The sequence below is a fragment of the Mytilus edulis genome, chromosome 13, assembly GCF_963676685.1.
Source record: "Mytilus edulis chromosome 13, xbMytEdul2.2, whole genome shotgun sequence".
Classification (NCBI taxonomy): Eukaryota; Metazoa; Mollusca; class Bivalvia; order Mytilida; family Mytilidae; genus Mytilus; species Mytilus edulis.
The window spans coordinates 40,689,921-40,717,237 of record NC_092356.1 but is presented as its reverse complement, the minus strand read 5'-3'; the positions used below and the strand labels follow the sequence as shown (position 1 = coordinate 40,717,237).

Below are 27,317 nucleotides of genomic sequence, written 5' to 3'. Positions count from 1 at the left end.
TAGATAATCAAATTTGATACAAAATTGAATTTTGTTCAGAAACACTTTTCATTTAAAAATATACACTTTTTGGTATTTCATCTTTGAAATGGTAGCATTATTGTGTTGTGAAAATAAAACACAACCATTTATTCGAAAATTAAGAACTTTGGTTTATCAGGGGTGATAACTTAGATTATATAGTTTTAAAAATTGTCTTCTCCGCCGCTCCACTATATACACCACATGGTACAACCAATTGTTATATGAACAAATTTCTGCTTTAGCTTTAATCAGACAAACAACTTATCAGTTAACCGACTGCACTAAAATTTAAAAAGTTTGTTAGACATGTAGATGAAAATAAAAATTATCATTTTAATTGAAAAAATGGATTAAAATGGATTTTTCTTCATCAAAATTATGAAGTTTATTATTCTAAAATAAAAACAAATTGAATAATGTCCCAAAGATTAAAAGAATATTATTATCTACTCAAGGAATAATAATAAAAAAATCTGTATTTATAATGGGTCCCATCATAAAGAAATCATTGGTCTTATGAAATAGATCTCAAACAGACATGCATAATATAGCTCTAAACATTTTTTTTCTTTTCAGGAGGGAGTTATCACTAATATGTATTTTTGATAAAACAAAATATGAAATTCAACACTCAATTTTGGATAAAAAAATGTTTTTGGTTGTTTTAAATAATGAATAATTTTGAATCAAGATAGGAACAAATTCTTTGACCTAAACGAAAGCCCCCTCTTTTGTAGTCACACAAACGCAAAAGATTAACTGCAGGTTAAAAAAAGACAAATTGTCACATTTTGCAACTGCTTCAAGTCACCTATTTAAGTAAAGCAAATTTGACTGGCAGTTTTGTGAACGGCAAAAATCTAAATGCTTTTTGTCAGTAACTTTGATATATATTCAACGCGAACACAATAAATTAAACGTGTAATAAAAATTAATCAAAATTAAACTACAAAAAGGGGAGGGGGTAATCAGGGTATTCCAACTTAATTGCACCCAAAGAGTATCTTACTATACAAAATTAATACTTTATCATTCAAGTTTAGCCCTTATAAAAATGTGTATATAACAGCAAAAGAAAGTCATAATTAGTGCAGAATGAGTGTGTACACATTTCAGGCGAAATTTATACTGTTGAGATAGTGTCAAGACGTATTTAAGACTGTCAAGAATGTGTCGAGACTGTAATCCAGACTCTTATCACATGATACAGAAGTGTCGAGATATATTCAGACAGTAATAAAACTGTCAAAAATGTGTCAAGACATATTCAGACAATAATTAGACCTTATTAAGAATGTATAGAATATATCAAGACTGATCGAGACAAATTTAAGACAGTCAATAATTGGTCGAGATTATAATAATCAAGATTCTTATCAGATTATACAGAAGTGTCGAGAAATGTTTAGACAATGTTCATACTGTCAAAACACTTGTCAAGAACCTTATTAGACAAATTCATACTATGTGAAGAATTTCTTGAAATTATTCAGACAAATAAAGAATGACAAGTAAAAATTCATGCAAATTCAGACAAAACACTGGGTCTTTTCAGACTTTTTGACTTTTGTAGTGTAAGGATCAAGACAATTTCATCACATTAAAGTAAATCAACTCTTTATAATTATTCATCTTTACTAACATGTTTAGAATTAATATGAATACATATTCACTGAAAATGTATAAATAAGACCTCAGATTTGCTAAATATTTTAATTTAGACGAATTAAAGTGACCCAGAAGATATAATAGCAAGAATGACTTGTGTGTTCGTGTAGTATGTGCTTACTCTAATTTTTCAGATTAATCTTGTCAAAATTTTATAATGTATGCAGTTCTCTATAGTCTTTACTTGTGTAATTTTATGAGATGTACGATATCTTTAAGATGTATTGTTTATTTTAACTGTATTTGGAATCAGTACCACTTACCATTTCTTTACTGAGACGATCGACAGCATCTTTATGAACTTGTTTCTCCTGTGTAATGGCCATCTGCTTGTTACTCTCCAGTTGTGCCAAACGAAGATTCAGATTCTCAAATTTTAAATCAAACAACACTTTTTCATTGTCTTTATTTTCGCGTAAACGTGTGATTTCGACTGAAATTTAGGAAAACTTTAAGTCAGTTAGCATATTTTGACTTGAAATTCTCCCATATTTGATATTCTTATTTTCTCATCACCATAAAATTGTAAAATATTTGTATGCAATAGAATTCTTACTGCTTATGTTAATCTTGAAAATTGGAAAGATGACAATTACTGAGTAACTTTAAATCAAATCCACAATCTTATGTCATTTTTTTAAAGGATTATGTATTAATGTTCCAAGTCAGGAGCATGTTATTCAGTGCCGCCTGAAGTTGTTGTTTGTTGCTGTGTTACTTATTTGTTTTTTTCATTCATTTGTAAATAAGTTAGGCCGTTAGTATTCTCGTTGTAATTGTTTTTGCATTTGTCATTTCGGGGCCTTTTATAGCTGACTTTGCGGTATGGGTTTACTCAATGTTCAACCTGTGCGGTGACCTAAAATTTTAAATTTCTGTCAAATATCACATCTTCTTTTCTATAAACATAACAATTTTATAAAAGAAGTAATATAAGTACAAGCTATAACGTTTCAATGTTATATTTGAACTTAGTTCGAAGATAAGTGCAATATAGTATACGTTTTGCTTTGGGAAAAGGTGTACTACCTATTGCGAAAGGTGCCTGTTTAAAATAAATTTTAACATGAGAGGTTTTTATTATTTTAACGATAACAAATTTTTCGAATTTCTTTCGTTGGACAATATTCTTTTCTATAAACATAACAATTTTATAAAAGAATTAATGTAAGTACAAGCTATAACGTTTAAATGTTATATTTGAACTTAGTTCGAAGATAAGTGCAATATAGTATACGTTTTGCTTTGGAAAAAGGTGTACTACCTATTCCGAAAGGTGCCTGTTTAAAATAAATTTTAACATGAGAGGTTTTAAATTTTTTTTACAATAACAAATATATAGAATTTCTTTCGTTGGACAATATTCAGAAAAACAAAGACAAAAGCGGTGCATTGCATTTTGACATGACCCATTTCTTCCATTCCATGCACAGAATCACAAATGTACTGAGATGCTCAAAGTGACTAGTCTTGGTATCTCCTAGTTAATACCTTTCTTTCGGTACAATTTGCACAATTTAACGATAAATTTTATACATTACATGTTTACCTTGTAAGTTTTCTTTCCCGATGATCAAATCTTGGTTTTCTCCAATCAACTGTTCATTGCGGACTTCCAACTGGCGAGCTTGTTCTTTAACCTCATATAGGGAATTTTCAAGGACATCCTTGTCTGCCTTCAAGCAGGAGATTACTTTCTCCCTTGTAGTGTCAATAACCTGAACGTACGGTTCACCCTTTTCTTCAGCTGCTAATGCTTGTTTATGTTCTGTAACCTAGAAAAATATCAGATAATGAATAATGCTACATCAATATAATTCTAAATTGTTGTTGTTGTCCATTCGTTTGATGTGTTTAAGCTTTTGATTTTGCCATTTGAGTAGGGACTTTCCTTTTCGAATTTTCCTCGGAATTCATTTTTTTTATGATTTTACCTTTTGCCATTCTTTCTCATACAAAATAGATGAACGTTTTATAATACAGTATTTTACTGGGTACAAACTATTTACTACAATTTTAACTTCCAATGCCATTACTTTATTGACACTACTTTTGCTACTTCTGACATAATATAAAAAAGAAGATGTGGTATGATTGCCAATGAGACAACTGTCCACAAGAGACCAAAATGACACAGACAACTATAGGTCACCGTACGACCTTCAACAATGAACAAAGCCCATACCTCATAGTCAACTGTAAAAGGCCCCGATAAGACAATGTAAAACAATTCTAACAAGAAAACAAGCCTAATTTTCTATAATATAATATAAAAATTGGAAAAATATGTCTTTTTGACTAAAACTTATGACTCCAAATACAACAGAATAGAGTTAGCATGATTTTGTTTTGTTGAGAACATAGTCATAAAATGTTAATGTTTGCATTTTCTTTCTAATAAACGCCATTAACCCCATAACTTCAGCTGTGCTAGCTTCTTATTAAAGTATAATTGAGCTCGGTACCTTATTGATGACCTAAAATGTGGGATTTAAAGGCCTTAATCAATTAGAAATAATCAATCTCCTGTATAAGCATTGAAATCTCTCAATACTTGGCGACCTTTTAAATCTCTTTCTATCAAATTCAAAAAACAATGGAATCATATTTTCTAACTTGTTTCTTTTGAAGCTTTTTGAGCAAATAATATCAACAAATAGTTTGGCTTTTAGCGTTCCTGATGAAGCTAAATCCAGAAAACCGCTTCGGACGCAAGACATTATTTAACGTGTTGTTTTCAATTTTTCAAATCACTGGGTCGATACCTCTGCTGGTGGACTATGAGTCCCCGAGGGGATCATCAGCTCAGTAGTCGGTACTTCGGTACTGACATGATTTAACAAACTTTTCTAAAATTGTCTGTTTATAAATTTTGAAATTATTAAGAAACTAAGTTTCAACTCCCTCAGGCAAAGTTGACTTTAGATGAATTTGGCTATTTATTTTAGGTATTTTTGTCATATAGCTCTTCAACGGTTTCGGTACTTATACATCGTCAAATTTCAAACGTTTGGGTTTGAGCGTTCCTGATGACGGTAAATCCAGAAAACCGCTTCAGACGCAAGAAATTATTTAACGTGTTGTTTTCAATTTTTTTTTACATCACTGGGGTGATACCTCTGCTGGTGGACTATCAGTCCCCGAGGGGATCGTCAGCTCAGTAGTCGGTACTTCGGTACTGACATGATTTAACAAACTTTTCTAAAATTGTCTGTTTATAAATTTTGAAATTATTAAGAAACTAAGTTTCAACTCCCTCAGGCAAAGTTGACTTAAGATGAGTTTGGCTATTTATTTTAGGTATTTTTGTCATATAGCTCTTCAACGGTTTCGGTACTTATACATCTTCGGATTTCAAATGTTTGGCTTTGAGCGTTCCTGATGACGGTAAATTCAGAAAACCGCTTCAGAAGCAAGACATTATTTAACGTGTTGTTTTCAATTTTTTACATCACTGGGGTGATACCTCTGCTGGTGGACTATCAGTCCTCGAGGGGATCATCAGCTCAGTAGTCGGTACTTCGGTATTGACATGATTTAACAAACTTTTCTTAAATTGTCTGTTTATAAATTTTGAAATTATTAAGAAACTAAGGCTTCAACTCCCTCAGACAATGTTGACTTTAGATGAATTTGGCTATTTATTTTTGGTGTTTTTGTCATATACCTCTTCAACGGTTTCGGTACTTATACATCTTCGGATTTCAAATGTTTTGCTTTGAGCGTTCCTGATGAAGGTAAATCCAGAATAGCGCTTCGGACGCAAGAAAGTATTAAATGTGTTGTTTTCAATTGTTACGTGACTAAAACGAAGTGTATACATCAATTAAACAGCAAAGTAAACTTAAAATCATGACACAAGAAAATTATGCTTCATCAAAAATTTATCCCGATATATATTTTACAGTGAATTTGTAAAATCAGGAAAATGTTCAGGCTCTTTTTAATCACTGAATTGATAAATGGTTATATATAGGGGGAAATTCAGTAAATATGTATACGTCATCAAGGACCGCCCATTCAGAGGAGAGTTTTCTGTAAGAAATGAAGTCCTCTGCTCTTCTGATTGGTAATTAATATTTGTGATAAATGTTTTTTGATAGATGGATCAAAACTAGAGATAAAATTAAAAAAAAAAAATGCTGAATGTACTAAATTTGTTTACTACAGGATTAAAGAGTAAGGTTGATCAGTGAAGAAATTAAGTGCGAATAATAACGTTAAATCACAAAAATACTGAACTCCGATGAAAAGACCATGTAAATGCCAAAAAAAAAATGCAGAATGATCATATGTTTTCAATGTTGCAAAAGATAGGGCTATATTTGTACTTTCATGAATGATATACGAAAGCTTCTAATTTCTAAAGGTAAATCAGGTTAATTCAAAACATAGATTTAAAGCATTAAAGTCAAGGGGAGATTTTTTTCTGATTTTTACCCGAAAACATTCATGATTTTGGATAGATTTTATAGAATCACTGAAATAATCAATATTTGTTTTACAGACGCCCTGATTATATTGAAAGGAAATTTGTAAAAAAAAATAATCCGTTGGATTAAAATTGTTTTTAAAAACAGCCTACTGGTTGCATCTTAGGGAGATAAATAATATTCATAGACATTTTGTTTTGTTAACGTACAATTTCCCAGAATAAGATCTCTAGTACTCATAGGATTGATACACGACAGTATAAATACGCAATATAGCAGTGAAATTGAATTCCGAGGAACACTTTAAGTGGAAGGTGAGGTAGTACAGAATTTTAGTATAAGTATAAACTAAAAGAAATTCGGAGCATATACATGTTAAAAATATGTCAAATAATCCTATGTTTTGACCTATGAATATAAAAATAGTTCATATCAACTTTCAAACGAAACTTCATAGTGAAGTGTAACCGTGTAATCCGTAAATGGAGTTCCTATGAGAAATTGCAGTCTATATCTATAGAAGAGCAACGTATAGAAAATCGATTCAGAGCAACCAATCATGTACTTTATTTCAAAAAGAAGACCATATAAACCTAGCGACAAAATAAGCAAAACGATATGTGAAATTGCATTGTCTATTTTAACAAAAGTGCAACCTGTATTAGGCGAAAAAAAGAAGATGTAGAATTTCGCCAAATAAGAAAATCCTGGACCTTAACTATGATTACTTATCATAAATCCACAGTTTACAGTACGCATCGTTCACTTAACCTGAATACAAAGTAAATTCATAACGTATGTATATTTGTTCTATAAATTGTTCAGAAATGCTATATTAAGAAAATTCACATATCAATAGGTTGTGGTGATATGGACAAAATGATAAAAGAGTGAATAAAAGGTATGCAAATGTTTAATAGCTTTTGAACTTTACAAGGGACTTTGTGAAGAATTCTAACTAAAAAAAGTAGAACTACCAGTAAATGCATTGTCGTCAAGCAAACAGTTACAAAATCCTGAGGACTGGTTGATCTGATAAATAATGCAATCACTCACTACAGTGACTATAGATTTTTAACAAATTTGTAATTTTACGCTCAATTAGCAAAAGTATGTTCAGTAAGTCTAATAAAGTTGTAGAAGAAGTCGATATTATATGTTTTGCTATTATTTTTATCCTAGATGTTTATCTTGAAAAGGGTGACACAGGAAATAGGATGGCAAATGTACATGAAAAGTCTGAGAAGAATTATCGTCATTCTACCGAGCATTTAATTGAAACCCTGTTTGAACCCTGTTTTTAGAGACCATCAGCTGTAACTATTGACAATTTCATGTCTTTTAGACAAGCACAAATGTCTTCCGTTAGTGTTTGACATAATTTGTTAAATAGTTGGTGGTCTGGAAAGAATAGATCTGAACAATATAGGTATGCCTGTCGAACAGTAGAACAATATCGTAGAACAGTTAATGTCAGATACACTTAATATGCATCATGGTTTTCTTTTACAAATTACGACTTGGATGGATAGTTGTTTCATTGGCACTCATACCACATTTTTTTTATATCTATAAATAAGAAACTTGTAGTCTTAATATCAGTCCGTATGTCTTTTATCTATTATCAATATACCATAACTTTAATTAGTAGTATTTATTAAAAAAAAAATATTTCAAACTCAGTGGTCTTTCTTTATAAAAAACACAATTCTAAAATTTTACAAAATCCCTGACAAGATTCTCAGTTGTTTCAAAACATTCGTTATAATTTCATGGATTTTATAAAACCCACGAAACTGAAAGAGATATAACAAATCACCAATTATTCCAACGATTTTACAAATTCACTGTAGAATATATATCACCACTAGCATTGCACCATTTCAACTTGTTTATCGCATAAAACATGTAATCTATTTGGACCCATATGTAGGACTCAAATATATGGCGGGTTCCAAATCTCTGGCAGGTTCCTAATCTATGGCAAATGTGACTTTACAAACGTCAAACAAGTCAAATCCATGGCAAATTTTTCTTTTCTCCAAATCTGTAGCAGATCTTTCTCATAACGTCACAATTGAAAAACGCCATATTACATCGTCGCATCCGCTTACGAAGGCGGAACCCATAGATTTGAACACCATTCTAGGTGAAGGTATTTCCCTCGACAACAATATGCGGATGTTTTAAAGAAAGATGTGACCTTTTATCTAAAAGAGGGAACAAATGTGCCGTACCGGCCAAAGCCCATAATAAATAAAAACACCGTTTCAGCACTGGATATTCTATAAAAAGAGTTATGATAAATATTTTACGGCTGGCAAAGTTTATAAAATGTGAAAGATTATAATTTACTGAATACCCATTTGATTTAAATCGAATCGTCATCAAATTAAAAAGTAAAAGTATTAACGATGAAATAACATTATGTGAAAATTCAAACTGTTTTTATTCATATTTTTTTTTTAAACCTGCCTTCTTGTTTGTTAAGGGATTTACTATTTGGTTTGATGAATGGGTTATACAGGTAATATGCACAATTGTTTTCCATTTGCACAATATTTGCCATAACTTTGGAAACAACACAAATCCTCAATAGATTGGGAAGTTACAAAACTTGCCATAGATTAGGATTGTAAAAACATCTGCTATAGATTTGGGATGGCATGACGTCACATTTTCCATAAATAAGGAATCTGTCATAGATTTGAAACCCAAAATAGATTTGATTCCTACACATATATTACATATTTGTCAATTTCTGATAACCAGGGCAAACATATATAACTTGAATAGTTGCATGCACTTCTGGAGGTCATCGAAAAAGAAATTATCCGAATCATATATCAACAATGTTTCTTTGACGTAAGAGATTTATTTTATCACTTTTTTGTATACTTTTAATCGTAACCTTTCATTTTAAATGACATATGAAACACAAAACTGATATCTTGCTGAACTCTCCGTTATGTTGACATATGTTTAATAAAACAACCTACCATGGGAAAAATCTTTTCATCCTGATGTAAACCGTCATTCAGTCCAGCCTCCTCTGTCTTTGATTTGTTTATTCCAAGTTCAAGGTCAGATTTCTGAACTTTAGATTTGTTCAATGCGTCATCTGTAATTAAAAAGATGAAGAATTAAATTGAAATTGGAAACAGGGAATGTGTCAACAATCAGACAAAAAGTAGAAAACTGCACAACCCACAAATGTGTCTTCAAAAATGTAAAAAAAAATCCCGGATGTAAACTCTATTGGATCTCTTAATAATTTTATGTACTAGATCAGTGAAGATAAAAGTCAAATTAAACTCCGAAATATTTATATAAACCAAGCTTAAAAAATACCAAAGGTAAGCTGTTACTGATTGGGGACAGAAACAAAGAATGCAGCGGCGTTAAACATGTTTTGTGAGACATCTAGCCAATTTGGTTTAAACAACACACAGCAATACTTATAGTAAAAATCAGTTCCATTGATTCCGAATCGGATGTTAGAATAAGTACCAGAAGGAAATAATCAAAGAGAAACAGTAATTAACAAAAATTAACATAAACTACAAGCAGTTAATAACATGCTAGCTCCAGCCTTCAATTAAACCAATCAATACTATTAATATGCGTTATATAAATGTATGTCTTTCCTGTAAACCGGGCCGATGAATTCACAAACTGAATAAAAGTCCGAAGGACTTTTATAGAAAGTTTGCGAGTAAATATTTTTTATTAAGAATTGTAAGGATTAAACACATTTTTTCTAGAGGTTATTGATGTGTAAACCAGGTCGATTAACTCACAAACTGAATAAAAGTCCTATGTAAAGTTTGTGAGTAAGAGCCCCGGTTTACACATCAATAACTTCTAGAAAAAATGTGTTTAATCCTTATAACTCTTAAGGAAAAATATTTGCGATTCTTAAATAAAAATTTTTTTGTGTAAAGGTAACTATAAATACCACCAAATGCACAATTGACAGGTTTAGTAACAAAATAGTTTTCATTCGTACGACGTCGTGTATTACTCTGACGCGGAATTTTATCTAATTTTAAAGTAATACATTTTCGAAGCTTAAGTGCATTTATCTATCTATTTTATTTATTTTTTGTTATAGACATGTATGCATTATAGTACAGTCATATACTATGTATGTTTTTTAATCTCAATTTGATGAAATCCAGAGATCCCTGCAAACCGATCATGAATAGATTACGAAAGTAGTTTCGGAAACATGATTTATCAAATTGTAAACCGAGAGAAAAATTAAAATTGACCAATCCAAATCAAGTGTTTATAGATATGCAAATCATATAAGAATTATTTATATATATTTTCCATATTTCAGTTAGAACTTCTTAATAAATGTGATTTTAAAATGAATTATCAAACATATTACTAATCAATATTAACTTACTGACTTCAGTTTTCTGTTCTAGAAAATGTTGGTCCAAAAATGTCCTGCCTTGAACCTCTTTTGTTCCCATAAGCTCCTCCTCTTTACAACGGACTTTGTGTTCTAACCGGTCACTTTTACAGTGACTGAAGTAAAAAATAAATTAAATTGCATACAAATAAATATTACTAACAACTATCAGTGCAATAAAATATTTGTATAAAATTGAGAATTAAAATGGGTAATATGTCAAAGAGACAAAAACTCGACCAAAGAGCAGATAATAGTCGAAGGCCACCAATAGGAGAAAATCTCGCACCCGAAGTAGGTAAAAAACACTGCCTTAAAACAAACTTAAAACCATAAATAATATACTATGAAGTGTTATTTAAAAATAAAATTAATGTTCTTCTTCAGAATCTATTAAAGTACAATATGAATGATGTATCTGTAAAAAAGGCCACCATGGTTCTAGTTAGATTGAAAGGCACATTGTGCATTAGGCTCCTTGTAACATTTGATTGCTGAACACCAGAAACATATGAGCACAGTTATAAAGGACAACAATTGTAAATGAGGATTTTTAACCAAATTAACTAAGATGATAAAACCAGAACCATCTGTTACGTAATAAAACATTTTTTTTTTTACTCTTGCACACAAATCTGATCAAAATAAAAATGAAAAAAAAAATGAAGAAAAAAATCACACGAATTTATATATATATTATGCATTGGTACGATCATGGCATGATTAAGAACAAGGATGCGGCCTTCCATTTCCAATTTAGATAAGAAATATTCAATAGTCACAGAGGAACAAAAAAAGGTCTAAGCTGTGACATTTGATAGCAAAAGTAGCCATCGCATACTTTTACACAAAGTAAGGGTCACATGAGTAGAGAATTAAAGCCTTTTAAACTTCATCAGTATTGTATTGATGAAGGGTGTCTGTTATACACTATCATGTCTCATCAAAATGCAAATATTCATTAAACTGTATGACAGCTGTTATCCATTCGTTTGTTGTTCTTGAGTTTTTGATTTTGTCATATGTTAAGGGACTTTCCGTTTTGAATTTTGCTCGGCGTTCGGTATTTGTATGCATTATCCAGTTCTCAACCATGCAAGAAACTTTTAATTTTTCTGTTGTCTCTTTCGTCCATATATGCCCATAAAACCTAGCCAATGGATTGAATGATAAATATCAGTATGTTAATGTCTAAATTTTGCTAAAATGTTGGACAATCGATTTGAGAAAGCAACTACTTGTGTCGAAATGGAGATGGAAATGTGTATGCTATATTTGCAAGAAATCTGATATTGAATCATGGATTATTTACGTGTCTAAATAGTTCATATCTATATATTGTTTTTATTTTTGTTATGTCTTCCGGTCATGTAGGTTCGTATGGACCCTTTGGCTAAAATGGCTGCATTTAACCCAAAACATTTACTCTGAAAAAGACAAACCTGGGCATCTGGAAAGATTTAATGCAGCCATTTTAGACAAAGGGTCCACATGAACCTTAAACACTCTTTTTATTACACACCGGAGAGTATAAAATTATTCACCCGTTTTTATCTATTCAGGCATGATTTTTAATAATAATGCAGATATAGTTAATGATTGAGTCAAACACTGTGATAAAAATTCCGAGAACAAGAAAAAGATAGAGAACAAATAGGGAAAGGGTGATGGAAATTTTTGTTCTCTTTTTTTGAGATTCCCCCCCCCCCCCCAAAAAAAAAAGTAATGCCTGCTAATTTGTAAATGTATTAATACTGGTATCAGTCATCAATTCGTAACTGCTGATGTTGAATGATTCATCCCCATTTATTAGCAAATATAATGTATGGGTTTAATTATTATAACGTTACATTATTTGTTTTATAATTCAACTTCACGCATGGTTACATGTTGTTGTAATGATTTAAACGTCGAGTGTTAAAACATATACAGGTATATTATGATAGATTGACACGAAAAACACGTGATTGCTAGATGTGTGTAAATGTTATCTTCTGTTGTCGTCCATGTTTTCATAATTGCATAATTATATGTACTGTAAATATATATCATAGGAACATCACTTTTAGAGCAATAAATGTATAATAATAGATATAAGAAGTCAGAATTTTGACTCACAGGAAGCAAGTATGTAAACTATTGAACATTTATTAAAAAAACCAATTCATGTATAAAAAATGAAAGAGACTAAAAAAATGTCATTATCCTTTCATATTTTTTCAAACTCTTTTCCCTATTCTCGATTGCTACATGTATTGTAAGTATAACCAATAGATGCGTTCAGATACGTCAACGTATCAGATACAGATACGATACGTCTTTAAATGTCCCACTTCTATTAACAACATGTGAGGTGGGAAGGCATCCAATTGTTTTCTGAAATAATCATTTCATTTTTTTATTTTCTCTACTTTTACTTAATTTTCTTAAGAAAAATGCACAATGTTGATAAATCGCAGTTTTTTAGTATTCCCCCCTCAAAAAAGTCGTAAGGATTTTGGTATAAAAAAACAGACTCCATGAGCACCTAGTAGTATTCTGCGTTGTTTTTTTTAAAAACACGGTAACTTTTTTGTTATGCATGTTGTAGCCGCATAGAGGAATAAAATTTAAATTGCTTGACTTTCAACTAAAACAAAACTAAAAAAAAACATTTTTTTTTTCTTTTCATATTTTATAAGAGAAACGACGAAAATAGTCTATTGTCATCTTTGTTCGCACATGTTTTAACAACCAGCAACCACAGTCAGGACCAAATCATCAGCGCAGAACATTCTCTTGTAGAAAAACCTGACCAGCCGTGCTTAAAGGGTTAGTTTACAAGCTGAACGAATCTCTTGTTTGAATATCAAACATTTTTTGATTCCGAACAAATTCGATGAGTCGTGAAAGGTTAAATTTTGTCAGTTTATATAAATGCTTAACAATCGTGATCAAAAGTTAAATCACAAAAGTACTGAACTCCGAACAGACTTCAAAACGAAAAGTCCCTAATCAAATGGCAAAATCAAATGATCAAACACATCCAACGAATGGACAACAACTGTCATATTCCTGACTTGGTACAGGCATTTTCAAATGTAGAAAATGGTGGATTGAACCAAGTTCTTTAGCGCTAAACCTCTTACTTGGATGCCTGTCGCATTAAATTCCATTATATTTACAACGATGCGTGTAAAAAACAGACATTATAAGTAAAATTGTCAAAATATAGGTACAGCAGTCATCACTGTGTTAAAATCTCAAAGCAAACAAATATTTAACAAAGAAGCACTAAAAGCATATATCAAATTAAACAACCACATTCATTGCTTTGCGTGTTTGATGTCAGAAAATGAAAATGTCACACAGGAAGAAATATAAAATCATTTTGTCGTTCAAACTATTTTGAAAAAATTACAATTTCACATGGGGAATGGTGGTATACAGGGTTAAAGATGAAAAGTTTCGTTAGAACTAATTTAAAAAAAATGACCGATATCTAAAATCATCCAGAAGTACTTTAGAATTTTTAAGAATCCGCATACGGTTAATACCACTACGCGAGTAAAATAATTTTGTCGTTCAACTTATTTTCAAAATTGTAATAGAAAAATAACGTATTGGCATTATAATAGAACAATAACAAAATGGGGTTAGTTTAAAATCTAAGCGAATCTCTAGTTTAAATATCAAACATTTTTTTAACATTGGAGAACCAGTTCAATGAGTCTTGAAAGGTTAAATTTTGCCAGTTTATCTAAATGATTCACAAATTTAAATTTGGTTTTCAATTTCCTTTAATTGACCATAAGATTGAGTTTATTTTTAAGCAAATTTTGGAGTTTACTTTATGAAAGCTGAGGTAAATTTATCGTCATCAAACGTTCTGATAGACTGTCTACTTTTAAAGCCAACAGCTATATTTTAGTTCAACTATATATGACTAGAAATGACCAAGGCAATGATAAAAAATTCCAACAACATCGGAAAAAGTTGACCAATTTTATTTTTTTTTAAACTTTACCTTTTGGAATGTAGCTGCTCCTTTGAATTACTATTACCGTCATTCATTCTGATGACTGCGACCAGCTCTGTAGGTAACTCATCAATGGAGGTAGGATTGGTGTCGTCTGCTAATGGCACACTCAATGATAATTTCTGTTAACAATTGTACAAAACTCAACTTTTGTCAAATATATATTTGTCATCTTCGTGGTTTTTCTCATATGCTGGCCAATAACTTAAGACAGCCAATCAAGAACATGCCATTTTACTACATACCTTATCAAAACATTCTGTGGATGCATTTGTTTTCGTAGATACCAATTGTCATGGATTGAGGAAAACTGGCATTTTTGAGGATATTACTTTTGTTGTTTGGCAAAGTCTACATACATTCCTTTACAAAATTTGTAATTCGTTAAATATATAATTCGCAGTTTCCCTGGACTCACGAAATCCACGAAAATTGGTAGCCAACGAATATTGATGAATCCAGAGTAGTATAAAAGCAAAATAACACGAATACCGAACCCAGGGAAAACTCAAAATAGAAAGTTTCTAATCAAATGGAAAAATCAGAAGCTCAAACACATCAAGCGAAAGGATAGCAACTGTCATATCCTTCAATTTGAACAGGCATGCTCTTATGTAGAAAATGTTGAATAAAACTTGTTTTTATAGCTATTGAAAATATCTCACTTGGATGACAGTTACATGAAATTCCATAATATTGGCAACAATGTGTGAACACAACAAAGAGATATAAAATGGTAAAAATGGCAAACATAGGGGTATAGTTTTCAACATTGTGTTTAAATCTTAATCACTTTTAAAAAATATGTAGAAAAAAGCATTAAGACGAAGCACATCACATGAGCAAAATCGAAAAACAAGAATACCAAAATGACGGGATGTATAAATACCGAGCCGTGTCAAACGTTTATTACCCAAATAGACAGTTGTTGTTATAATTTACAAAGACAAACGAAGGAACATTATAACATGTTTTGAAGATGATAAACAACATCAGTACCTAGAATCTATACTTCAAGACCCTCGTGTATTACATCAAATAATTAACAACAAGGTATGGTGGTATACAGGGTTAAAGTTGAAAAGTTTCTCATGTTACTGTTATACTTCTGTCTCAAGTTAGGGGGAGGGTTGGGATCCCGCTAACATGTTTTACCCCGCCACATTATGTATGTATGTGCCTGTACCAAGTCAGGAGCCTGTAATTCTGTGGATGTAGTTTGTTTATGTATTACATATTTGTTTTTCGTTCATTTTTTGTACTTAAAAATAAAGCCGTTCTCGTTTGAATTGTTTTACATTGTCATTTAAGGGCCTTTCAAGGCTGACTATACGGTATGGGCTTAGCTTATTGTTGAAGGCCGTACGGTGACCTATAGCTATAGTTGTTAATTTCTGTGTCATTTTGGTCTCTTGTGGAGAGTTGTCTCATTGTCAATCATACCATATCTCCTTTTTTATATGGGTATTTTCGGTATCGGCTTTGATCATTGTTGAAGGCCGTACAGTGACCTATACTTTGATAATTTCTTTATCATTTTGGTCTCTTATGGACAGTTGTCTCATTGGTACATTTAATCATAACACACCTTCTTTTTTTTATATCTCACGATGAACTTTGTTTTTTTTTATAAAAAGCGCGAGACGTTCGTGACATAACCCTGGTTCATCAAATTTCTGCTCAGACACTGGTGACGCTTTACAAGTCTGAGCGGCAGCTGCAAGCTCTTGAATAGAAATTGGGATTCAAAATGTATATCCCGTATGGAGGTGAAGTTGTTATTTTGCTACAAAGGCGGGGAATATTGATAATTTCAAAATGAAAAACAACCTGATTGTCATTGATTTATGTACTAAGATGATTGCGCATGTCATATATGATGTGTCACTCTAAAACTAAGGTAGATAACGCCGTGTCTTTAAATTTCTAGTATTGAGGATATACTTCTTCAGGAATAGATTACCGTAGCTGTATTTGAAAAAAACCGTTTAATAATTGTTGGCCCTCAATGCTGTTCACCAGCCCAGTAGTCAGCACTTCTGTGTTGACTTGAGTTTTCATTGATATGTTCATAATCATAAATTAACTGTTAACAAAATTTTGAATTTTTGAAGTACTAAGGCTTTTCTTCCTCAGGAATATATTACCTTAGTTAGCTGTTTTTGGAAAAACGTTTGGGAATTTTTGTACTTAGGCCTTTTAACATTTTTTGATTCGAGCGTCACTGATGAATCTTTTGTAGACGAAACGAGCGTCCGGCGTAAATATAAATTTTAATCCGGGTATATATGATAAGTTTAATTAATGGAACGCAATGGCTAATGGCCAAGGGAAAGAAAATCATCGATATATCTGAATGCAAAATTCGATGGTCTGGCTTCTTTGATGTTTTTCTTACAAGTGTCTGATGGAACTCCGATTCATGTGAACATAAGTAAAAGTTCAGTTCCATAGGAATGCCGACAATTCGTTTAAAAGGATTACCTCCAATTAAACAAATATGTTTTACCTTTTTGTACAATTTTGACAAAATATGCCGTATTGTAAATTTATAGCGTATTCTAAGATTTTCATATGAAAAGAATTGTGAATTTTCTCTTTTATACAATTTCACGGAGAATGGTGGTCTACAAGGTAGAACAATTTTAAGTTGATTGAACTGATTTCGGAGAAAAGGATGTAAGCTTCTTTTGATAATTATATGGGGACGAAGTCCCCAATAACAGTAGAAAATTCAATAAAAAAAAAATTCGGGAAAATTTCCCGAATTTTTCATTGTACTAATGAACTCAAAATCGTTCAAATTTTTTTTGTCGTGTTTTGAAATCCCGGACCGGCGCAGAAATGTACAATGAACTTCCTTTTTCCGGACTCGTTTGTATGAAACTTTGAGTAAAATATATATTTATCAGTCTAGTATAAAATAGGAAGGAACGCGCAATACCAATTTCATTTTTAATAATTCCTTGATATGAAAAAACGTTACCTGATGATAGCGTTTCTTTGTTTACATTGCATATGACGTCATAATTTAAATAACGTCACAACTAAAATCCCTAACAACAGAACCAAAATCGGAAACGTTACGGTATTTCCGTTTCTTTTTTTTTTAACAAATACTTAAGTTACAAAAAAATAAATCATACAGACTTCGTCCCCATTTACAGGTAATGCCTGACTCATATTAAGCACCTCTTAATGCATATGTACGGAATATATCCCACCTAAGTCTAATTCAAGCAAGCGATAACATACACACTGAGTTAAATATATACCAATTTTTAAAGTCATATGCATGAAAAGTAGGGTGTTATTTTTAATTGGTTTATAAGGGTCAAGTCCTTTTAAATGCTGACAACTTGAATTAAACATGCACATTTCATTTTATTTAAATGGACAACTGACCGGACACTTAATTCCCCTTAAAACTTCAAACAAAAATATATAACAGAGAATTTTTTTTTTAAAGTGTTTTAGGTATTTATCTATAGACAACTCTGTACTATTCAATCAAAATTTACATTTTGAAAGAGATAATTTTAAAAGTTTGAATTGAACAGCGGTATACAGTTGTTGAATTTATTTATAACAATCTAAATCTAGTTCACCTTTCATACTACAATTGAGAATACAAGCATGCTTAATAATTGTATACTTATGAAGAAATACAATGATATAATTTCAATGATATTTTCTACTCTCACTGCATTTGCTTAATACTAACAACCTTTTACTAGTTTTTAGCTAAACTGATTTACCGTCCGATATATTCATAGAGATAAACCGAATGCTCTTGTTTAACCGCAAGATTTAGTAAAAAAAACTAAAATTATTGAAAATAAAAAGAAATAAATATGAATTGTACGTCAACAATAATATTCTTAATCAATTCTTACAGAAACCAATCACAACATGGATAACATAAAGAATGGGGGTATTCACACATTGTTGTGCACCTAACCAGGGACAGTGTAAAAATATTTAATAAAAAATGAAAAAACAAAAAAAAATAATTTGAAAAGTGGAGCTTCGGTTAACAGAATTTTTCTTAAAACAATGGCTTAAAAAACCAGGAAGGACAAAAAAGACATAAAAGTACCAGAAGTTACTAACTTCTAGATCAAAGCCAAATTTAAACTAAAATAAACAATGTGAAAACAAAATCATAAATCAAGACATCGCAATATCATTCAAACATGTTATCTTTCAATAGTATATTGACAAAGACAGACAAATCATGGCAACCATGATACCAACTGAAGGTTGCATTTCTGTAAATATCGGCAATGCAATTTTCCATAGGAACTCCTTTTACGGCTAAAACTGTACCACTTTTAATTTTCTTATCCCAGGCATAGATTACCTTAGCTGTATTTGGCACAACTTTTTGGAATTTTGGATCCTCAATGCTCTTCAACTTTGTACTTGTTTGGCTTTATAAATATTTGGATTTGAGCGTCACTGATGAGTCTTATGTAGACGAAACGCGCGTCTGGCGTACTAAATTATAATCCTGGTACCTTTGATAACTATTTACACCACTGGGTCGATGCCACTGCTAGTGGACGTTTCGTCCCCGAGGGTATCACCAGCCCAGTAGTCAACACTTCGGTGTTGACATGAATATCAATAATGTGGTCATTTTTATAAATTTCCTGTTCACAAAACTATGAATTTTTCGAAAAAACTAAGGATTTTCTTATCCAAGGCATAGATTACCTTAGCTGTATTTGGCACAACTTTTTGGAATTTTGGGTCCTCAATGCTCTTCAACTTTGTACTTGTTTGGCTTTATAAATATTTGGATTTGAGCGTCACTGATGAGTCTTATGCAGACGAAACGCGCGTCTGGCGTACTAATTTATAATCCTGGTACCTTTGATAACTATTTACACCACTGGGTTGATGCCACTGCTGGTGGACGTTTCGTCCCCGAGGGTATCACCAGCCCAGTAGTCAACACTTCGGTGTTGACATGAATATCAATAATGTGGTCATTTTTATAAATTTCCTCTTCACAAAACTATGAATTTTTCGAAAAAACTAAGGATTTTCTTATCCAAGGCATAGATTACCTTAGCTGTATTTGGCACAACTTTTTGGAATTTTGGATCCTCAATGTTCTTCAACTTTGTACTTGTTTGGCTTTATAAATATTTGGATTTGAGCGTCACTGATGAGTCTTATGTAGACGAAACGCGCGTCTGGCGTACTAAATTATAATCCTGGTACCTTTGATAACTATTTACACCACTGGGTCGATGCCACTGCTGGTGGACGTTTCGTCCCCAAGGGTATCACCAGCCCAGTAGTCAACACTTCGGTGTTGACATGAATATCAATAATGTGGTCATTTTTATAAATTTCCTGTTCACAAAAATATGAATTTTTCGAAAAAACTAAGGATTTTCTTATCCCAGGCATAGATTACCTTAGCTGTATTTGGCACAACTTTTTGGAATTTTGGATCCTCAATGCTCTTCAACTTTGTACTTGTTTGGCTTTATAAATATTTGGATTTGAGCGTCACTGATGAGTCTTATGTAGACGAAACGCGCGTCTGGCGTACTAAATTATAATCCTGGTACCACTACCTTGAATGAAAAGTTACCACAGATTTCAATGTAAACAATATGCACATGTTTATTTACTGGTAACATTCCCAAGTTATGTCTCTGTAAGATGGAACACAAAGAGCATAACTGGAAACCAGTATGTAAACAAAATTAAGTTTCTATTAATATTCAAGATCTCCCCAAAAGAGGCGTGTTTTGAGAACAGCTGTATTTACAAAGTGCAACCTGAAAGGAGTGAGATCGAAAGCGACGATCGATTAAGAAGAGTCCCCAATATGCTTGCATTATTCGCAATTCGCAAAGACTCTTGCCATTTGAAAAGCGTGAAATACTGTCAGCTTTTATGTTGACCTTGATTTGTATCTTAGAAATGGATTTATACAATCTGAAAACTGTATATTAAAAAATACGATATCTAAAGTCACATTATTGTACAATCAATGAAACTAACCTGATTAGTTAGATTGTTGTCGCAATTTTCTGCTTGTTCAGTCATCTCTGTGGTCAATTCTTAGAAAATCGTTTGTAATTGTTCAATGTGTTTTTCAACATGTATCTAATTAATCAATAATCGACGCTATGTCTATGCTATCTTAATCTGACTGCCGACATTACTTTGGTATTTAGTTTTTCTTTACTGAAAGTAAAAATTCCATCCTGAAAACCTTAACGTCTGATTTTATACTTCCCTTCTCCCTGCTTCAAATAATCGTGACGACATCGTATTCTATTTAAAGTTTTCCTTTGACAGTAAACATAATGACTATTTTTACCCAATCAAGAAGATTTAAACAAAACCTGAAGTATTCTATATAAAGAAGATTTAATTATACTACATATACTTATTGCACTTATATTAAATCGAGACCGTTGCGGTTTTAGTTTTATATGAAGCATATATGGCTTTCCAATATTCATTAAATATGTTCATAATTAACAAAAGACTTCTAGAAACACCATATTCTTTTCTAAGAGATGCAGGTACGTTTCATACTCTTAAGATGAACACATTCACATTTATAAAAGAAGTGTCAATTGGTGAATTTTTCAATTGAAAAAAAAAAAGACTTTCCAATTTCTGATGGAATATCTCAACAAAATCAAGTAAAAAAGCTGGCAATGTACATGATTGACTGACAATTAAAATATCTTGTTATGTTTGAAATAATTACTGTGTAAACCTGTGCACCATTGGAAAAAGTAAATAAACCGACAGTGAACATGATTTATTGAGAATTAAAATGTCTTTTTTTGTTTAAAAAAAAATGTTAACCTATACACCAATGGCCCATTTTTCTTGAGTTCTAATTGGTATTTTGAAACTTCAAATACTCAAACGATGATGATTAATTTATTTAAGTGTTAGATATTGAGATATATAGACAAATGAAAAAAAAATCAATATCAAACCTATATGGACTAACTAGACATAACATTTAAAAATAAATTCCATTTAAGAATATAAAGAATATATCTATTTATACATAGACGTTCTTTATATGCGACCTTCAATAGACAATATTATCTATTGTAAAACTCATAATTTAAAAAATTCAATTGTGATCAATTAAGTACCATAAAACGTTTAAAATATAGTTTTAACATTTGAAGGAAACAATATCTTTATATGTGATTTTCATAAACAAAATGATAATTAATGAGCTGTGCAAAAAAAAAAAAAAAAACAACAACAAAAAAAAACAAAAAAAAAAAAAAAAAACACCACCAACCCTTGTTATGTGTGTGATTGAAAAAAATATACCTTTACTCTGTGATAATGCTGTCATTGTCATCAATTTGTGCTGGTGCTCAAGATTCAGGGTTTTAAATTCAACGCTTTGGTCTGGTCAAAATCACATAATTACCCAGAGATCTGTAAAAATGTCGTGTACATTTTATTATCTTGTACAGGTTATTACTTGTACAAAAACTTTGTATGAGTAATTACTTGTATGATGCCATCATACAAGTTATTACCTGTACAAATATAATTGTACCAGTAATTACTTGTACTTTTTTTGTTGAGAAAAAGATAATAACTTGTACAACACAATATCTTTGAGTTGTATGTGCTTCTACTTTTGATTTAAACAAAATGTTTTATTGAAAAACTCCTTTCTTTGATTTAGTAAGTCTGGGAAATTTTTTTGTCAATTGTCGGGTATTATTTTCCTTTTACTGTTTTCTCGTATCTATTTATTTGTTTGTTTATTTTTTTCTTGTCATAGAAACTACATTGATTTTTGAAATCTATATTGCGTTTGTTTTTCTTTTCTTTTTTTCAAATGTGTATTCTGAACTTAGTGGGTTTTCATTGTTGTTGTTGCATTGGATATAACAGAATCTGGTCACGTCCACTCTGTGTAGTATTTCTGATCGTATCCATCTGATGAGTTAAGCCTTTTTCAACTGGTTTTTATAGTTCTTTATTATGTTTTAATGTTACATCACCGTCCCAGGTAGGGGAGGGTTGGGATCCCGCTAACATGTTTATCCCCGCCACATTATGTATCTGCATGTCCAAGTCAGAAGCCTGTCATTCAGTGGTTGTGGATTGTCGATGTGTTACATATTTCTTTCTTTCATTTCTGTACATACACATGGCCGTTTGTTTTCTCGTTTGAATTGTTTTACATTCATTTCTGAATAGTAAAATGAAAGTACTTCAGTGAACTTTGACTGTAGATTTTTTTGCTGTGTTAGAAAGTGGTGAAAATTCTAAAAAAGTTATCATTATCCTTTATGGGCCAGGAAATACTACCATGCCACCTTGAGTGTAGTGTTACAAAGTATTGAACAGAACGGATATGATCTCTGCGCCGGAGACAGCCTGCCCGACAACTGCCAGTGAACATGATCTGAATCACCACTCAAAGAAAACACTTGTACTACTTCCATGACGTTAACATCAGTGCTTTATGGTATATCCAACTCTGTCAAATCCTTTTCAATTTGATTTCGACTCATTAAACCAATCATGATTTCAACTTGTGTTCCTATTTTTCATTTTCCCGCAATATTCAGTATAACTCCTTTGATATTTCTACAGTCAATCAGACCTCTGTCTACCATTTCAATGTCTCCAATTTCTAAATCTTTTTAATCATCTTTTGACATGTGCTGTTCTTATCAAAGGGTAAAGTTCATCAACTGCACAATATAAACAGTTTCGTCTCATTTGGGAATGTGTTGTTCAATTACTGCTACATTTATAACACCTTTCTGTCCTAAGAAATATCTTTGAAGTGCTGGCTTTTTGGAATCTATCTTGGCTTCCCTTACATTACTTATATTCTCTCTATACTGTCTTACCCGTGTGAAAGCGAATTATTAGGGTTAATTATTTCTTGATATTGTTTTTCTACACTGTTTTCCATCTTAACACTCAAGTTTTGGCTTGTCTTTTTTAAGTTTTGCTCATGATATATTTGTTATTCAAAAAAGGGAAACAATTCTTGAGAACATCAAATATAATGATTTGTACAAGCATGGAAGTAATCTTTTTCTCAGTAAAAATTTAACTAGTTATTACTTGTACAAATGTATTTCTATAAGTAATAACTTGTATAATGGCTTCATAGAAGTAATCACTTGTATAAAATGTTTGTACAAGTAATAACCTGTACACAATAATAACATGTACACGACATATATACTAATAGATTGCTATATAAATATGATGTAGATTTTTATTGAATTTCTACAAAATTGAGACTGAATAGCACTGGAAATTACACACTATTATAGAATATGTCATAAAATTTCACACCAGTCGCGGTAATAATCGATAATTAGATATTAATATTTATTACACTTCACGTTAAAATGCCAGGTTTTGATTGGCTTATACGAGGGTGTGTATTCTATCACATTGCTGAGCGGGTGACAATTTTGTTTTAATGTTACCCTCTCGTCATGATAAATCAAAACTCGATTATTTAAAGGACAATGAATTGAATTTACATCAAGTATTTAAATACAATGCTTAAGTTCTACGTTTTGACTCATAATTTATTATTTGACAATAAAAAAAAACCTCTTGCTTATATTAAGTTTTGTTATTTTTTATAATACCCGTAACGTTGTCATTGAAAAAACTTTTAAAATAATTAAATCTGTAAAAGACAATGATGATAGGACATTCAGTATAATACATTAAATGACACATAGCTGAGAGGGTGATAGACCAGATTGTTACCCCTCGAAAAAGTATTGTCAACCTTGGCTTCGGCGTGATTGACAATGTTTTCCCGGGTAATATCTGCTCTATCACCCTCTCAGCTATGTGTTATATATGTAATGTTTGTTTAGTAAACCTTTTTTCCTCTAAAAAAATATATTTGTATATTGAATTCATTCTATATAGAGCTTTATAAATCTGTAGTTCATGGAAATTTACCCAATGTTGTCAAAATAACGGAGTTTTCGTCGTATGGGAAGTTAGGTTAGGTAACGCAGTAAAGAAATTGCGACGGAGTATTTTGTGATGGCATTGTTTGAAATACATAATACAGACATTTACTGACCTCAGAATTTTCACACTGCACGATTCATTCTCTTTGTACTATGTTTTTGTCGTTAACAACGTTCGTTGTAAATTCGTGTACTGTTCTAATGTTATCTATTCCTGAGGTAGAAAACCCTTAGTATTTCAAAACGCAATGATAATTCATGACAACATAGAAGTGATGACTACTGGGGCTAGTGATACCCTCAGGGAATAAATATTTGGTCATATTCCACCAGCAGTGGCATCGACCCAGTGGTTGTAAATAAACTCACAAAACACTTGTACAAGATCACATGTATACTGTTAACTATAATGTTATTGCATATTGTCTTTTTCACCTTCCTTACAATACACTTCCCTTTTCACGAATGTTACTCACTGAATTAGACTATATACCGGATTTTTAATAAAAAGCAACACGACGGGTGCCACATGTGTACCAGGATCTGCTTACCCTTCCGAAGCACCTGACATCACCCCCCTCCCCAGTTTTTGATGGGGTTTGTGTTGCTTAGTAATTGATGGACAATACATACCATTGCCACCAAACATAACAACTATTAATATGTTATGTGGACAGCATTTAACAAATCAACAAGAAGCAGATGACTGGTTGTCCTGAAACCAATTGAAGCATGAACATATTGATAATGGATATCAAATGGCCACGCCAAGGGTAGATGAAACCTTGTATGAAAAAATATTTAAGCATTATACATTTAAACAATGGAAGAGGTACCCAGAGGAATTGGATGCATCAGTGTTAGCTATAATACATGTACCAGTAAGAAATTATTTCGATGACCGTTACTTCAGTGACAAATATCAAGCACTTCCTACTGATGGTTATACAAAAATTCTCGAAAACATCCTTGACCGTGAAAATATAACAGTACGCCTGTCATGTGACTATTTTGGCATTGATTCTTCTACTATCTCCAACTGTACCATTATATATTCTGGACATATTGATGATTTCTTCACAAATGTTTGCTACCCTAAATTAGAGTATAGATCCGTAAACTTTGAAATTCAACGCTTGAAGAATACTAAATTCTTCCAGCCATGTGCTCACGTTAATCATCTAGGTCCCGAAACTCCATTTACCAGGATAATAGAATACAAACATCTCCTCAATCAAGATTCGCCACACACCACGATTATCTCGGAGACAACATGTAGCGATGGTGATCCCTACTATCCTGTTCCAAACAAAAGAAATATGGAACTGTATGAACAATATAAAGCTTTAGCAGAGAAGGAGAGAAATATACATTTTGTTGGACGACTAGCCAGTTATAAATATTTTAATATGGATCAATCAATTTTGAATGCACTTGAGTATTGTGACTCTATTTTTTCTGTATAATTATACAGCATTTTACGCTGCTTTTAGATAAATCTGATACGCAATAAAAAGTAGAAATATTATATTTCAGAGTTTATACATACTGCTCACGAAGTGTCATACTTTTTATCTTGCTTCTCAACTGCAAATGCATTCTTCAATTCGCATTGATATGCAATAGAAATAGTATCATTATCAAGAATACTTTTGAGCGGTATAAGTAAACCAAACAAAAAAGCAAGGACAACAATGACTGTACATGTCAAACACCCTAACTCAAATGGAGTGGATGCCATAATTATATATGTGCCCTTATGTTTTTTTAGAATGTCAACCTTCAGATTGAATAGAAAAACAATTAATCTTACCCTGTATACGTACATTGTCTATATAGATTTTAAAATTGTTTGTATGCACATTGAACGACAAATTTATGTGACGTATATAATTTTTCTGACGTCAGACACTCAAATCAATCCATGTGTTCGTAGATAGTAGATGTTTTTGTGTCCTGTTAAGTTGTTATACGATGATGACTGATGTACCCATATTTTGACTATTTTATTAATTGTGACTATTTATTTAACGCATCATGTAAATGTAGCGGAATTTGATGAGACTGTTATTAAAGTGAGAGGGTTAGCGCTATAGAACCAGGTTTAATCCACCATTTTCTACATTTGAAAATGCCTGTACCAAGTCAGGAATATGACAGTTCTTGTCCATTCGTTTTTGATGCGTTTTGTTTTTTGATTTTGCCATGTGATTATGGACTTTTCAAATTGATTTTCCTCTGAGTTCAGTATTTTTGTGATTTTACTTTTTACATAATACATCTTCGTTTATGTGGTTTTAATTTTCATTTTATGTAGAAGATTTTATACTTATGATAACCATAAGTGTCTTCAAAGTGTACTGAATTGTATCGCATTTGATCTTCAAGTAAGAATAAATACAAACAGAAGGTATCTTTAATAAACATTTCAAAGCAGTTTAATCATTTGTTAAGTCTAGCCTACCTTTGGTAAATTACAGCAAAATCACATTTTTTCAAAGTACACATTCAACCATTTATTTAACAGATTATAAGAATCAATATTTGAAAATGTAAACATTGACATGTGCATGTATAACAAAGACTCTCAGAATATGTGTACATTAACTTCTATAAAACTGAAACGTGTAATTTAAACATCAGTGTAAGTACCAACATTACATTTACGCTCGTTCATAATATGACACCAACATCATACGTACTGGTCAGTTTGGTACAAACAAGTATCTATGTATATTCTATATTCGGTATTATAGATTCCT

General features: G+C 31.6%; 2 protein-coding genes across 2 annotated transcripts; one reads left to right on the top strand and one right to left on the bottom strand.

Annotated features, from left to right (window-relative positions):
- Positions 1–1,925: 1,925 nt before the first annotated feature.
- LOC139500314 (ciliary rootlet coiled-coil protein 2-like) lies at positions 1,926–20,638 on the bottom strand. The gene is made up of 6 exons (XM_071289056.1): positions 20,594–20,638; positions 14,555–14,688; positions 10,540–10,664; positions 9,125–9,246; positions 3,242–3,467; positions 1,926–2,125 (listed from the first exon to the last, which is right to left on the bottom strand). The coding sequence occupies exons 1-6, from the start codon at positions 20,636–20,638 to the stop codon at positions 1,926–1,928; spliced, it is 852 nt and encodes a 283-aa protein (XP_071145157.1).
- Positions 20,639–25,313: 4,675 nt separating this feature from the next.
- LOC139500313 (UDP-galactopyranose mutase-like) lies at positions 25,314–26,021 on the top strand. The gene has a single exon (XM_071289055.1). The coding sequence runs from the start codon at positions 25,314–25,316 to the stop codon at positions 26,019–26,021; it is 708 nt and encodes a 235-aa protein (XP_071145156.1).
- The last annotated feature ends 1,296 nt before the right edge of the window (positions 26,022–27,317 follow it).